The following is a 16,158-nucleotide window of genomic DNA, read 5'->3' as shown; positions in this document are numbered from 1 at the left end:
TTGTATGATACAGGGTATAATAAATTCCATCTAAAATTTGGCCTTTTTATTTCTTTTTTAAATCACCAGCAAGTTGTTTTACCTACGTTTATAAACATACACGTTACCCTTTAGAAGAACAATCAGATAATGAAGCCTTTAGATGTTCAAGGGGAATTTATGACTCTAGAGGCTCATTCAGTTTGCAAGGTGATCAGTACCTGTAACCAATTATTGTGCACATGGTGACTTAGTTTTAAGATTTATATCAGAGAGAAGAGTGAGTTAGTTTGGAAGCTTTGAAGATAAAGCTTTACAAATAAATACATCTAATTCTTCTTAAATGTAAGTAAGTCCACTGAACCATGAAGACAGTCTACTGTAAGTGCTGTGGCATACATGACAAGCCTAAATAGTTTTGCAGCATAGCGCTAATCATGTTACAAACATTGCCATGCTCTCTGAAAGCCATTACTAGACAGTTAATCAGAAACAGTATGATAAACTCAAATAATTAACATTTTATATGGCAGTTAATAGTTGGTATATAGAGGGGAAAGGATCCTGAAGCATTCTAACTTGTGGCTGTAGACCCCCTACGTTTCCAGGTCATGTAATTTAGTTAATATCTTGTGAAATCTTAAAGGACACAAAAATGTTGTTCTTTTAAAGCTCTTCACAAATGATTGCTTTTTCTTCGTGGTAAACGCTATGCAGTGCTACCACTTTAGGGATCTCTGTTGAAACACATTAAACAATATGTGAAGAGAACTATAGATCTTTAGAGTAGCCATGCCTCATAAGAAGAAGACATAACTTCTGACTAGTCACACTCCTAACCAGCTCCATATTGTTTCAGACTGAACTGCAGTAGCTTTGAATGATTCATCGTTCAAAATTATCCTTATTTAGCTTATTTTTGGTCTTGATGCAGCCCCTCAGTTCATCCACTGTATGAAATAAGATCTTCTAGCTTCTCTCCTTTTAATTCAATTACTCTTGATTTTGTGTCGGGCTTCTGTGATTATGCTGCGTTCCAGTTACAAAGGAAGTTAGCTGTTGGGAACTCGGGAGTGACTCCTGAGTTAATGAATTCCAGGAAAAGCGTATTTAGCTTATTTGGCTTATTTAGTGAGCCACAAATATACAACAGTGACAGGACAGAATATTATTATGTGTTTACTACTGTTTATGGTCATTGCAGCCATCTCGGACTATTAACTCTGGGTTCTTGGAGCTGCTTCAACATCCTAAGCAGGAAATCCAAGCTGAGGGGCTGTTCCTCTCTATGGGAACATCATTCCTTTGGTCAAGTTTAATATCAGCAGAACTGTACTGTAACTATCAATTTCAGGAATCACAGCAACTGTAATTGATGAATGAATCAGTCACTCTTTTTTTTGTCTCTTACCTTCTTTGGCGTCACAGCAGAGCCAGAGTTTAACTGTGGAGTCTGATGCTGAGGAGGCCACCAGTATCTTTGAGTCCTCCACGTAGATGGCATCAGCAGCACATACTGGACCAGTGTGGCCCTTACACTCAACAGACTGGATAAACTGGAAACATCACATTTTATTTATTTTTTTTAATCCACCTGTGCTACCCTATATGCTGCCAAATCATGAAGGAGATCACTTCAGAAAGTATGGCCATTATCATGGAGAGGAATCAAACATTTCTCCAAGGAGCATGCACTTGCTTTACTAGCTGTTTAAAGAGGTGGCAAGGTGTAAGAAACAGTATGAGCAATATGTGCTGCGGGTGCTTCACCTTTCCATCCTGTTGAGCCTCCCAGAGGATGAGCCGATTGTCTGATCCTCCTGAGACTAGATGACCCTCTGGAGCTGTGACAATAACAGTAACACGGTTTTGATGGTTTGGCGTATATAACACAGTAACAACTACTGTAAACATAAATTTTGTAGCATATGGTAACGTTTTTGGAATATAATTTCTCAATGTGCCAGGAGTCTCTGGAAAGCTCGCTGTAGGCTTGCTGCAGAATAAGGTGACTAACCTGCACAGTGTCCTGACAGGAATATAGCTCAACACAAGTGCAACCTCTGCGAGGCTCTTAAAGAACAGCTGCCTTTGTGGCAGCACGAGCAGCACTGGATCAACAACGGAAACACACACACACACACACACACACACAAGCAGTTTGACAGCCATCAGCTCCATTCTCTCCACACTCACCGCTGTCCTCTCTGTGAACCCACTGGACCGCATTAACTCTTCCGGTGTGTCCGTTTAGAAGAGCTACAACTCTCCTCTCCTAAAGAAATAACAAGTTTACTGGAGTAATAAAAACAAATATCGGCCCATTTAAAACTTCAGCATGCTCGTCGCTGGCTGTGACAGCTAACAGCGGGTTCTCGGTACAAAGTGACGGCCTGTCCTACCTCTGGGTCGTATAGAGCCACCGAGTTACATGTCCCATAAGCGATAGTTCCTCCGCGACCCCAAGAAACAACATTTGGCGTCCTGTTTGCACAACAAGCTACATGGCATGTTTCAATTACGGCCGCCGCCATCTTGAAAGCTGAAGTTGTGGAGTTACTGTAAATGTGGCCGGGGCTAAACGGTACCGTTGTGACAACGGTTCCACATTTTGAGCACAGTGAATGTTATTTTTTTAAAACAATTTACACACGTCTATAACGTGACTTATTTTAATAATATTAATATTTTAATTACAATATGGGTGCTTACTATGGACTAGTGACAGATATCTCGGGGAGGATTAGTTGTAGTTGCGCTACCGATTGGAGTCCAGTAGATGGCGTAATGATATCACAAATCCATAGACGCTACAGACGCGCAACAATTTGAAGGCAAAACCTGAACTTTTGACTCCTGAAGTGAGAATATCGGGCGACACTGTTGACTAGAGTAGTAGGAGCGTTCCGGAAAAGTGAAGAATTAATGCCAAGATGCACTGAAGCTGCCTCAAAACATCACTAAGACAGGAAGGGAAGGGTTTTTCCCCTTTATTAAGTCACAAAACGGTAGAACCCTTTATCAATAGACATTTTATAACTCATTGTAACACCTTATGCATAATATGCTCTAATTTGTATTGTATTGATATTATAACATTAATAAAATAGTATACATAATAAGCTATTTGTGTGATTTTCGATCTCTAGCATGGCAGAATTAAAGTAAAATAGGATAACAGTGAGGTGATTATTTGTTGTTCTGTGGAGATTTCGTTTCATCTCCCCTACAGGGAATTTTGAAGGCCAGACAAAAACAAAATTGTTCGAGATTTAGAGTCTTATTTGGAGATATTTTAAAATATGTGTATGTACTATAGAGACGCTAGCTCTTATAGTGCAAGTGAGTGCCATTTCAATCAAAATCTCAATTAAAACTCTCTCTCAACAATCAACACGCCATAGCATAAGCACAGAGCTGTGTCAGACTGCATCATCTACTTGTCACTCTATATTGAGGGTGAGTGATCGCAGCTGAGCTAGCTGCTAGCCAGACAACCTTACTTGTAATGAAAAAAAGAAAAAGAAAAAAGCCCCCTGGGCCTTTTGGGCTTGCACAGCTGACACTTTTGTAACAAGTTTTCGGGGCACCTATTTGACAGGATCAGAGGGGAAAATGATGGTGACTGTGAGGCCTTAAGTCATATCATAAATGACAGTGTAGCAAAGACAAACAGGAACAGACCTAAATAATAAGGAAAGAGAGAAAGGATGAAGGAAGGGAGAGTGTTGGGCCTGTGTTGGCTCACCTCTGACCAAGCTGACTTACGGTATACGGGTGTGACAAAGACAAAACAGACACCCTGTCACCAACACTTCAGCAGAAAATAGATTATGCCCGACTTGCTATTGTTGTCCCTCCTCAGTCACAGTGAAGCAGGATTTAGACAGACTTGGCAGGGTGAGACAACCTCTCTATGGGGCGCACGCCATGTGGAGGATACCCTATGGCTCTCATCTTTGGAGTGTCAGCTCATGAGTGGCAGAAAAGCCATTTTCAGATGCAGCCAAAGAGCTTCATCTGTGACGAAGTATCTGTATTATCTCTCATCCGCTTGTGTCTCTGTGGTTGCTTACATAATGCATGATTAATTTGATCAAATGTAACAGGTCATTGGAGGAGAGGGGAGATTTATTTAGGAAAGCTCCCATTCATCTCTCATAAAGTGGAAAACAGGGTGTATATGGCTTTGTGAACACATCTTTACACAGTACAAACTCTTGTAATTCAATTTACAAAGAAAGTACTTTAATTTATCCAGCTGATGCACTCTGCATCAGTTCTGATGGCCTCATTATGTGGTTATGATTGGAAGATAAAAACGTTGTTTCCTGCTATTCTGTGTATGTCAGCGAGGTCAGTTTGATAAGAAATCCACAGTAATGGATTTATGATTATTTAACAGAGTCTGGAGTCTGTATCATGACAAATGTTGTGGATATAAATTCAGGTTTCTTTACTTTTTCTGTGTTTTCATTAAATATAGAACTTTTCATGTTACATTAATGATAAACCTAATACTATTCTTTCTGTTGTTACTTCAGAAAGTCTGAATCGTGACAGAAATGTAGAAACACACTTCTAAATAATGTCTACAAAATTGTGAAAATCTCACAAGGATGAATGAATGCACAAAATGTCTGTAAATGTTCCACTCATTCATTTTATTGTACCATTTGTTACCTACAGGTGCAACCAAGGATCGCTGAAGATAGTTTTGTTAGAATATAGCAAATTATGGAATCACTGGATTGAATTTTATATTCTACAAGACCTTATGGGCTGATGGACGATGAAGAGACCTTCTAATATATTTTTTAAATATCTAATAAAATAGTGTTCTGGTTTTTCAAACCCACAAAAAGGCATACTTTACCTCTGTGGTTGCAAGAGTCTACAAAAGCACACCTAATGAGTCTATAGTCATGCTTTTACAATTCCAAACTCCCAAGTGATAACAGCATTTTGCAACAGCTTACTGTGAATACTTTCTCCGAGCTCTTTCTTCAAGGTGAAAGAAGTGGGATTATCTTGGTGCGCACTTGCGTGCGAGAATGCAAATTAAACTAATAACCATTTATGTGTGTCATCTCCACACGGTCCCATGTGTTTGTTATTTCAAACAGCAGAAAGCATCTCCGACAAGCGAGGCAGCCTTCAGAAAAAGGAGGGGAAAAAAAGGAAAAAAGATGGACTGGATGAAAACAGAATGATAATGAGGCTATGTGAGGTGTCCGCGATTATGTAACAGCAGAAATGGAGACGCGGAAAAGCCGAGATTGCAGGGCCGGGGTGTCTGCATGCCACTTTGCTGCTGCCTGGTTTTGTTTATGTACAATTAAATTAGTCTTGTCCCCGAGGGCGCCTCCTTGGCAGAAGGATAGCATGACCCGCTTCTTATTAGCACTTGTACTTAACTCTCCTTTTTATTTCGAACATATTAAAATGTCTTTCCAGCCAGTGTCTGTTATTCTCTGCATATTGTTTTCACTCAGGCAGTGCAATATCCTCTGACCACCACAGCTTGTATTAACATAAACACCTGGGATTAAACTCATCTAACATTACAAACAACTGAAACCTTTAAGCCGTAACATAACCATAGGTAAGTTAAATAAAGTCAATGCAAATCCAGCTGAACAGCCAAACAGGATGCCTCACCTCAGCCTGAACTCCTCTCTTTCACAGAGGTCTCCACGGTCACTGTATCGTGCTAAGGGGATGAGTTCAGCTGCAGGTCTCTGTCAAGGCCACGGCAGCTTTATGTGCAAGACCTAAGTTCATCTGATCGGCGCGCTGTAGGTTAGATGAATTTCTAAGCTGTGCATAAAAACTGCATTAAGCTGCTAAGAAAACAAATGAAAAATAATGTTGTAGAATGTGTGATCACAAACATGCGCGTTAAAAGCATGCTTCCGTGCAGGCATGGGTTGTTTCCTCCAGCTGAAAATGTTCTACTGTTTTAAAAAATGCAAGGGGAAAAAAAATCCATCAACATTCCACCACAATCCTCCCTTTGAAATCCCCAAATTTCAATCTACTTATCCAGCAGGGGACTATGACTGAGTGCACTCATTTTACATCTTGTAGACTGCAAAATCACTATCTCTTTAGCCTCAGCAGTTCCCGTCCCAGGAGCTGTACAACCAGAAGGAATGATCCATAGAGAGAGGGAAGTCAGCACTTCTAAAGCACGGGAAGAGACAGTAGCAGCTGTTAGCAACACAATCACACCACGCACAAGCATCTTTTATTTAATGAGCAATACCCTTGGACTGTGCGAGACGAACATACACATCAGGGACTCCCTGCTTATGTGCCGTTTCAGGCAAATTGTCAAAAATGGAGCATGCCTCAAAGAGATTAGAGGCAAAAGAGCAAATATTGAATATTCCAGAACAAATGAGATGCTGTTTAGAAAAACAAGTCAGTGTCACAGCTCAGATGTGGCGATGACAAAAAAAAAGAGGAAAGAAACAAGAACAGACACGCAACTGCGTTTGGTTGAGATTGTGTACTCAAAGCTATCCGTCTTGGTGATAACTAATCTATTTCAGTCAAAATGTTACAGGATGTATCATATTTCTTATCTCAGTCTTCCACTCGAACTTAAAAGCTGTGACCAGCATAATTTCAGCCAAAACAAGCTAATACACCACAATGCAAAAAGGAGCCCAAGTGGAGTTTATCGCCTTATCAGCTGGAAAAGAGCCTCAGTGCAGATTACCAAGAAACATACAGATACTATCTAGCTGGTAGTAGAGCCATTCATCAAGGTGGAACAGAACCTTGTCCACACAACAGCCAACCTACTTGCATGCCTTCATAATGATGCATTGCAAACGTGTGTATTTGTGTGGGTGTGTACATGTCTGCTTGTGTATATATGTGTGTATGTGTGTGGAGTGAAACCAATGTAAACAAGGGAGGGTTAGACTAAAGCATAGCTCTGGGGTTTTAAATAAATACTGGCTAGGCCTGAGAGTGGCAGACACATACACTCACACAATAGTTGTCTCCACTGCTGACACAAGAGTGCCAGCCAGCCACCATAGGTGATGATAAAGCAGGCAGCAAAAGGCGTCACTAACAGTGCCACGGTGCTTATAAGCCGTATCTGGTCTCTGCCATCTGCTGTGTTTGTAATGTGAATCGTTTCTCACCACTTGTCATCCACTGACTGCACTTCCAAAGTTAGAAATAGCTTCTGAACCTGCTTGAGGAAACTGAGAATTTTGGCAGTCGTTTGGTCGGCCTCGGATACAGGCAACCATAAAGTACACTCGGTTCTGTTCTGCGGATACAAGTCACCAGGCTACGAAATAAGAAGAGGCATTACAAGGATGAGACGTTTCCTCCTCATTTCGGAGTGTGAAAGAAAAGAATTAAAGAGCCTCAGGTTTGTAGAATTCAAACATAGGCTGTGATCTGTAAAAGGACTGGACATTTGGGAGATACATCTGGGTAAGTTCAGTAGAGATACATATTTTGACTCTCTCTTTTGGCCAAATAATGAAAACCAGAGGGGGGAAAGGGTTGTAAAAGGAAGTCAGCAACACCTCTAACTGAAATGACTGTCATTAGTAATGCAAAGCTTTCATAACTAAATTTTCAGTCATTTATTAAAGTCTGAGTAGGAAATACTTGTTTTCATTGTAGGAATTCAGGCAGATCCAGACAACAAAATATCAGCGTTCAGTGCCGTTTAGCTGATTTCCACCAAAATAAGGAGGCAGAATTAAAACACAAGAACTTTACTGCAGGCTTACCAATGCAGTCACTCGAGATCCCTTTTTAGTTTCACAGCCTAGAGGACATCAAATGGTACATCATGAAAATGAATGTTTTCCCTCAAGACAGACAAAGGGTAACATTTGTAACTTCATAAGATCCCAGTCCATGTGCTTTAGTGCTGCCTGGTTTTAATTGGTATATCTGGTGAGGCTTTCCAGAGGGAGAGTAAGGCATTCTCACACTCCAGGGGATAATATAGGATTCTGTGTCTCAGAGATCAAACCAGAACTGTGGTGTGAGGGAGGCAATGCCCCTTCCTCTCTGATGCCCAGAACCATGAAATCTCCATTCATTTTCAAAAGCAATAAAAAAAAGTACATTTACATCAAATAATGATACATTTAGCTTTATAATGTCCCTTCTTTTGCACACGAGGCGCACTATAGATCATTTTGAAATGTAATTAATACTTAAATGACGTAAGTGTAATTGCCACGTGCGTGAACACGTACTGTATATTAAAACATAAATAGCTCCCGGATCGTCACTGTGCAGTGCACGCAATGATGAACTGCTCAGCGCTCCCCACTTAAGCAGTCAGCAGTGAAAACCCGACTGCGTGTGCGTGCTCTGTGCGTGGTTGCCCACAGTGGTGTGCTGCAGTCCGCTCCCTGCCGGAGTTGAGTAAAGTACATGGACATTAGCGGGCGCAGCGGCACAACCACCGAGCTGGAGTGGATTAAAACTGCGTGCGTGCGTGGAGAGCCACTCGACGACCGACTGCGAAACCCCCGGAGTGTAATCCCAAGTCCGTTACACCAGTTTGCAAATGCGAAACAGCAAAGCAGAGGCTGTCGGTAAACTCAGTTAGTGGCGTGCATTGTGTGTATGTGTGTGTGTGTGTGAGAGTGTGTGTCAATCAGAGAGAGAGCGAGAGAAAGCTCGGCGGGAATGGCTTCATCTCCGTGCGGCAACAGTAACTTTGATTCCGGTCTGGAAATCAAAACTCGCTCGGTGGAGCAGACGCTTATTCCTTTAGTTTCGCAGGTGAGTACAACGGAAACCTAAATCGTGACGTTTAGTTATCGTATTCGAAGCCCTTGTGCTCTCAAACCACACTTTGACTTTACAGCTGTGCCGAGCACATGACACCGATTCTGTTGTTTACCTATTTGTGCACTGTGTCTGCAGTGCGTGTTTCCTTCCCGTGCTGCGTTTAAAAGCAGTCCCACGTGTGAAGTTTATCAAGTTACGACACTGTGGTAGTCCTGTAACTGTTGTAGAAAACGGAAAAAGTAACAATACTCAAAGTTGTCTTAAGTTACAAAGGTGGGCACAGCCAAGTCTGAAGAAAATAAGCTGTGGATACGCTGAACGGGTAACTTGGGAAGTTTGTGATTTACAGAATTACATAACAGACTAGAATAATGCAGGGTAGTGAAACTGTTCACACCCAGAAGGCAATAAAATTAATTATGATGATGGTTCTTTATCTTTTTGAGACGATCACAAACTCTCCAGGAAGTCTTCACACTCTTCAGAGAGTAGCCCAGAAGCCGTAAGTTTTCCCTGAAGTCCTCCTTCGCCACTCCAGAGCTGTTCCCGAGCTGTGGCTCTCTCTTCTCTAATTGAGCCACTTTGAAGCACGTGCTTTGTTTTTCAATAAACACAGGAATATGAAGGACCCACTTAAGGCCACTGCACTCCTTCAGCAACTCTCCACTCTTACACACTTTAACAGTCCCCGGATTAAACAAAACAAGGAGCTTAGGTCAATGAGTTAATGAATCGTTTTATTGTATGTTGGTTAGAAACTCGAGGCTGTTTGGACCATTTTAGGCTTTAATTTGCATGACTATCTTCCGCTCTTGTTTCCAGCATGTCACAAAAATGGGGAAGTCGTCTGCTCCTGAATAGGGAAGTGACCACTAGTCTTATAAATGCTAATATCCCCCTGTTTTGTAGGACAGGGTTGTGGTTTTCACTTGAAAGACAGTGGGAGAAATCAGCATCTCACTGCTGGGTTAACAGAGTCTGGATAATACCACACTGGGAGGCCCATGACACTGTCCCTGCCCCTCCTGTGCTCACTGACAACCTGCTTCCTCCCTCTCATCGCACAGGCTCATTTGAAAGATATAAGGTCATCCTGTCCCGAATAGATATGGGTTACTTATCAGAAAAGGACATCTGTTAGAGGGATGTGCTTTCCATGTAGTATGATAAATCAGGGCTAAATCTGTGCGAGTGTATACTGGTAGTGCAAGCAGGAGTTTGGGGAACAATATTCACACTAAGTACTGCTGTAATAATGCGCAAAAGTGTACAATAAATGTCCCATCCCTTGTGTTAGTGTAATATTTACTGTCCAGCAAACTTATGGTGCACTCCTGCCCGCTGAGTTATTGGCTGGGCTCCCGTCTGTAGAGGGGTAAACTGTAATATGCATTCAGCTTATTACAGTCCATAGAGGGCCTCAAGGACAGTGTTTCCTAATTTTCTTTTTTTCTCAGTGTAAGGCCTGTCCCCATAGCAACAGAGCTCTGCAATGCTGAAAGAAACCACATTTTCAAGGATCGTCAACTCCATATGTAACATTTTGTTGTTGTTTTGCCATAAGAACAAGGTCACTGTTAACTGATACATAGGTTCCTCTTTGTGTGCAAAAACTTTTTCTGTTTTTTTTTTTTTTTTTTAAAAGAAATGATTCTGAGTATGAAATGATTAGTCTATTTTACCGAAGCAATAATTTTGACAATCTGATTCTGACAATGGATGTTATTTAAATTTAGATTTTGAAATTAGACGTCCTCTGGGGGCTTAAGTCAGCCTTTTCTGCTGTTTGTGGAGATGCAATTGATTCAAAGAATAATTGCTTAAGGTAGAAAATTGTTTGTATGATTCTGATTTCCTAGAAATAGTTTCCATAAAAACCCCCAACAAAAAACGTATGTTATAGTGAACTTCTTTACGGAGTCACTTAGTTGGATTTTACATGGATTGCTTAGTAAATCTCAAGCATTAGGTGTGGTAGTTTTTTTTTACAGATTGTAAATAATCAGATAAATTAAATGAAATTATAAAATTGTTTAAGTCAAATCATTAATTTTGAAAGGTCATGATGGTTATTCTGACACTGGTGGTTGTAAATATGTGGTTTTTGGTGTTTGTGCACGCTAGGACAGTGCTAGGTTATAGTTTGTAACAATTGGGACTCTGATTTGAGTAATCGTGACCAGCTAGCCTTCATTTTCTGTCTAAAATGCAGTGAATAGAGCAGCAACAAAGCTGCTGTCTTGTCATAATTCAAGAAGGACAGTAAACTTTATTCTGATTGTAAGGATGGTGACTTGCAGGTGTCACGTATGATAATAAGCTGCTTATTGAGATTCCACAATGAATGTGCAAAAATTATTGGCAACAAAACAACTGTTAGTATTCTAAATAGTTTTTCCAGTAAGAAACTGCTGTTGTAGATTACAGTAGGTACGCTGGAAAATAACGGCTAATATATTTGCAAGAACTTCACCGTAATTTACAGGAAAACAATCCTGGACACTTGCTGTTTATGTGTGTTTTTGTGTGTGCACTGAATGAGAGAAAAAGAAATCTGTGGTTCGTATACGCTTTGTGAGAAAAGTCAGTAGAAAGGCTGATGGTTAACCCAGCTGTGATAATAAAATTACCTGGCTTCAGGTGTGTATGATAACTTTGTTAACGGCCTTATGTGACATTTCTGAGAATGAGTATTGCCATACATGCGCATCAATTGAATTAGTGTACTTAGAAACACTGACTGTGAGGGCTGTGCTCTGCAGCTTGTCTTCTTAAGGAGCGTTGTATGCATGCATGTGTGTGCGCGCGCGCGCGCGCGCGTGTGTGTGTGTGTGTGGATCTCATAACTATCAAAGCGGAAATGAAAAAGCAGCGTCAGTCTGAGAGCCTACGTTTGATAAGGTTTTATGTTGTTTACTCTCCCCTTTTATTTTTTAATTATTTATTTCCTCTCCTCTCGCCTTGTTGACGTTGATATCCTCAGGCCTCTGTTATCAGCTTCACTCCCACCAGGGTGTAATTATAGGCCAGGGGAACCTCCCTGTCTTGCACTTCATACATATACACAAACTGGATATATGCACGCAGTCCCACCCACGTCTTTCCTTTTTATGCTTGTATGTTCTCCTGTCATACTGATTATTTTGTGTATGCATTTTGTGTTTGTTTGGGGTTTTTTTTTTTTTTTTTGCACCAGTAGGTCAGAGTCATTCCCAATTTTCCAGCTGGTCTGAGATTCTGCAATTTAAATGAGTCCTGTTTTCTTAATGGACCACCTGGATGCTTTCGGGCCGCATTCTTTATCATTTTGACCAGTTTTTTCCTTTTCTCCTTCGACTTCTTTTTTCAAACTACAAAATGCATTTTCTTGATTTCTAAATGACACATTCTCCTATGTTAATACAAATTTTGTAATATGCTTTGCTTCACCTTTGCCATCGGTTTTGTATTCAGGGGCATGGTGAGGCTAATGAATTGCTCTGGTGGTGGTCAAAATGTAATGGCCATCATGCAGAGAGAAGGGGAAACTAAAGCAAACACGTCTGCTGTTGTGTGTGCGTGCTACCTGTGATGTGGCCTATAGCCAGCTGGAAGGCAATTAGCAATACTCTGGATGCTTTTTCCTTGAGATCCGATTCCTGTTTTGAAGTGGTAATTAGTGGGGAAAAAAAACAGTTATGTTCCTGGGCTTTTATAATTGAGGTGTGTTTTCCTATTAAAAACGCAGCAGCCCAGTCTGGGTGCGGACATGGTGGTCCACACTGATGAAGTGTAAAGGTGCTGTTTTGAAGCAAAGACTTGTGGGAACGAATAGGAGCTTGGGAATAATCTCTAAGACTTTGATCAGATTGGTGTACGTTAAACACTCGTGACACCCTGGCCTTGTGATTACATAGCTCAGCTGTCTCCATCATTTTTCTTCAGGCCCGAGCCAGGAGTTTCTTAAAAGATTTTCTCCTATAATTGGGCCTGGAAAATCTGTTCTCTGTCCGCGTTTGTTAGCATCGACTTTGTCATGCTTCCAGGGGTTCTGTGGTGGTTGCAGTTTTGCTTTCTGAAGTGTTATAGAACACTGTGGGGGGGTGGGGGGGAGAAAAAAGCTTTCCCGTGTTCTTTTTGCTCTCAAACTGGATTGAAATGGCATATTTATCACCCAAACAAATGCTCAGGGGAAAGTCAGAGGATGTGATTTTCTCAAAGCTTTGCCATTTTGCCATAAATTTCAACATTAAACAAAAAAGCTGACAAAACGTGCTTCATAAACATACTCCAAACTTAACGGCTTCGTAAGCACGGCCATCAGTCAAATTTCCATTCCGCCCTCTGGAAATACTGGAAATTGAATTTTACTGAGGTACGAGGCTCTATTTCCTTCCTAATGTTCCTGGTCCTATAGTAGAGTGACATGACAAACGTCCAGGTAGTGAAGTTGTTTTTTATATCCAGACAGAGAGGCATTACTGTTGCCATGAGCCCTAACAGATCTCCGTCCTCGAGTCGTATGATGATAATGGAGACAAATGGGTCCCTGGCATGAAAGTAAAACCACATGAGGATAGCAACGCACTCCAAGCTTGCACGTGAATACACACTCATAAATCAGAGTATATAAACATAACACGATTGGGACAACATATGCCTTTATTGTATATGTGGGAGATGGGTGTGGAATTCCACAGTGGTTTGAGCGTCTTTGTATCTGTGTACTCTGATGTGTGTGATTGTCTGCTCACGGATAACAGAATCTACACAGATCTGTGGTGGTGGGATTGTGGTTTTCATGTGTCATCGTCTGTTTTGTGTTCTGCTGCTACAGGTTGTCACCCCGTCCAAGTTCAACCCACTGTGGTGGTAACTAAAACAGAACGCCTGATAACACAATTTGAGAGCAACCTTTTTTCCTGTTACGTCAGTATCAGTGAAAGATGCTGATTAATGGCCACGCTATTTACACAAACACTCCCAATCACCAGTGTTGGGAAGGTTCTTTTAAAATATATTCCACTACAGATTACAGAATACATGCCCCAAAATGTAGTTTGTAACATATTTTGTTAAGTTACTCAATGCAAGGAACGTATTCTGAATACTTTAGATTACTTAATATAATGTCATGCTTTTTACAACTACATGAATGTACTATTGCTGTGTGATTTATTACTGTTCCTGAAGGCTACTCGCCACCAAGCTAACATTGTTAGCTAAAGTTAGCTGAGGTTAGTTCATAGACTGCTTTCTGAACTGCACATGATTATTTGCAGCTAGCAGGTTTTTAATGTTATCCAAGTCTAACAGTCAGCAGTCTATGAACTAACGCCAGCTAACAATGTTAGCTTGGTGGCGGGTAGCCTTTAGTAATAGTAAACAGGAAAAGACCGCTGTGAAATCCATTTATTTCAACAAAGTAACTGTATTCCAATTATCACCTTTTTTGGGTAACTGTAACGGAATACAGTTACTCATATTGTGTATTTTAAATACGTAATGCCGGTACATGTATTCTGTTACTCCCCAACACTGCCAATCACTCATATTTCCATACAGTATATTAGGGCTGTTCGATATAACGATATATATGGGATGACGATATAAAAACGTCTATCGTTTCATTTTCCGCTATCGTTTGTTTCGTGGTGTCGCAAAATAAACCGTTTACGGCAATATTTTTTTCATCGTTTTGATGGTCACTGTAGTGGCTATATTAATTTCTTGAAGTTCTCTCTTTCTCTTATATTTAATATAACCACACTACGGACGGACAAGCACCTGTTTTTATGCGTTGTCGTTAGCAACAACGATGGTAAAACCATCGTGTGTCCGCTCGTTTATTTTCCACATAAACCTTTCACAATAAAGCTCAAGATCCTGTTGAGACATTTCAAAATAAACTGAATCAAGTGAAAGAGTATGCAGAGTATTTACGGATGAGAAGCAAAAAAGAGCCGTCAGGTGCTAAGAAATAAACCTTAGACTCAAACGTTAGAACAGGCTTTTCCCCGCAGCACGCGTGTAATAAATACTCACAAAGAAAACGGCGGCCGTTACAACTTATTTCTAAATGTATCGGTTAAAACACTCGACTCCAGGTACACGACGCCCAGCTGGAAACACTTCATGAAAGTCGAGCTGCCCGAGAGTCACAGAATTTACAGAAAATGTTAAATTTTTGTGATTTTTATATTGTTATCGGGACGATAGAATTCTTATATCGGGATATGAGATTTTGGTCATATTGCACAGCCCTACACTATACCCTTTTTCCCCTCTAAAGAAACTGGGAGATCGTGCGGTTTTGCGGGTTGGTTCTACACATGGGCTCTCAGCTGGTTTAAACATCTAATATATGAATTGCAGTGAGCCTGACTCGCATTATTGTTGAATAAATGACGCTCTTTGGCATGTCCTTGTTCAGCAGTAGGAAGTAAACAGTCAACAAGCCTGTTTCATCAAAGTGAAATGAGATGCAATTCCACTCGGCTCCCCTTGTTTTCTAGTAAAGTGGTTGCATTAGGCAGCTAACTTTGTCAATTTGGAGAATCCACATTCTCTCTTCTGATGATTAAATCCACTCTTCTAAACCTCCCACTCTAACTTTTGCTCATATTCACTTTTCATTGCATTTCTCGAACACAAACACACACTCAGTGTCATGTAAACACACATGTGCAGAGCTTAAATGATCGGTGTTTCCCCCTTGTCCCCTCGAGCGGTCTTTTCATTATTGCTATCAGGGGAGTCATTACAGATTGCTGTTCTCTTTAAGTGCAGATAAAAGGGTCTGTCTCACATGTCGAGCCGTTGACCTTTCCTCGGTTAATATACTTCCAGATGAGAAAAGTGCTTCTTTTTTTTCTTTTTTTTGCCTGTGTGTGTGTGTGTGTGTGTGTTTGTGTCTTCATTTATGTGTGTGTGCACCTGAAACCTCCAAATAACCTGGCCCAATGGGATCAGTCACCTAGAGGGGACAGCAGAGTTAATTTAATGGTGCAAGAAGGCAATCTCACGCTCTGCAATTTAAGTTATTTGAAAGGTGAGGCTAATAGCAGAAGCTGCTTTTAATTGTCTAAGGAGAAGCCACTGCCTCTGACCGAGATGTATGGCTATATCCTGAAGGCTGATAAAGTATTGATTAAGCACCTCTCCCATCATCAGTCAGCCTCAAATTGCTTTCATTCAGTCTTTCATTGACCATCAAATGAAAATGGGAACAGACTCATTTTGTCAGTTTGTGAAAACTTGGGTCCTAGTTGTCTGCAGTAACACTGAGTGTTTGGTTTTTATCCGTCAAGGTTTTACAATTTTCCGCCGTCAGATTCCTGAGAGAAGAAGTGACAATAACAAAACTGCTGTTAGTGGATTCTTATCACGACTAACCAGGATATTATTTTT

The 16,158-nt window shown here is 40.8% G+C and overlaps 2 protein-coding genes across 3 annotated transcripts in view; one reads left to right on the top strand and one right to left on the bottom strand.

The window, feature by feature from the left end:
* elp2 (elongator acetyltransferase complex subunit 2) overlaps nt 1-2,549 on the bottom strand; it is a 34,144-nt gene extending 31,595 nt beyond the window's left edge. The window contains exons 1-4 of the mRNA XM_084919449.1: nt 2,382-2,549; nt 2,176-2,254; nt 1,750-1,823; nt 1,391-1,535 (exon numbers count right to left, since the gene is read on the bottom strand). Coding sequence (XP_084775575.1) covers nt 1,391-1,535; nt 1,750-1,823; nt 2,176-2,254; nt 2,382-2,513 — 430 coding nt within the window. The 5' untranslated portion in view covers nt 2,514-2,549. The remainder of the gene's footprint in view (nt 1-1,390; nt 1,536-1,749; nt 1,824-2,175; nt 2,255-2,381) is intronic.
* Nucleotides 2,550-8,268: 5,719 nt separating this feature from the next.
* ctnnal1 (catenin (cadherin-associated protein), alpha-like 1) overlaps nt 8,269-16,158 on the top strand; it is a 53,925-nt gene continuing 46,035 nt past the window's right edge. For both annotated transcript variants that reach the window (XM_084919212.1, XM_084919211.1), the window contains exon 1: nt 8,269-8,760. In XM_084919212.1, the coding sequence (XP_084775338.1) occupies nt 8,665-8,760 (96 nt within the window). In that variant the 5' untranslated portion in view covers nt 8,269-8,664. The remainder of the gene's footprint in view (nt 8,761-16,158) is intronic.

The sequence above is a fragment of the Perissodus microlepis genome, chromosome 22 (genome assembly GCF_051167445.1).
Source record: "Perissodus microlepis isolate ML-2025 ecotype Zambia chromosome 22, ASM5116744v1, whole genome shotgun sequence".
NCBI lineage: Eukaryota > Metazoa > Chordata > Actinopteri > Cichliformes > Cichlidae > Perissodus > Perissodus microlepis.
This window is presented reverse-complemented; position numbering and strand designations above follow the sequence as displayed.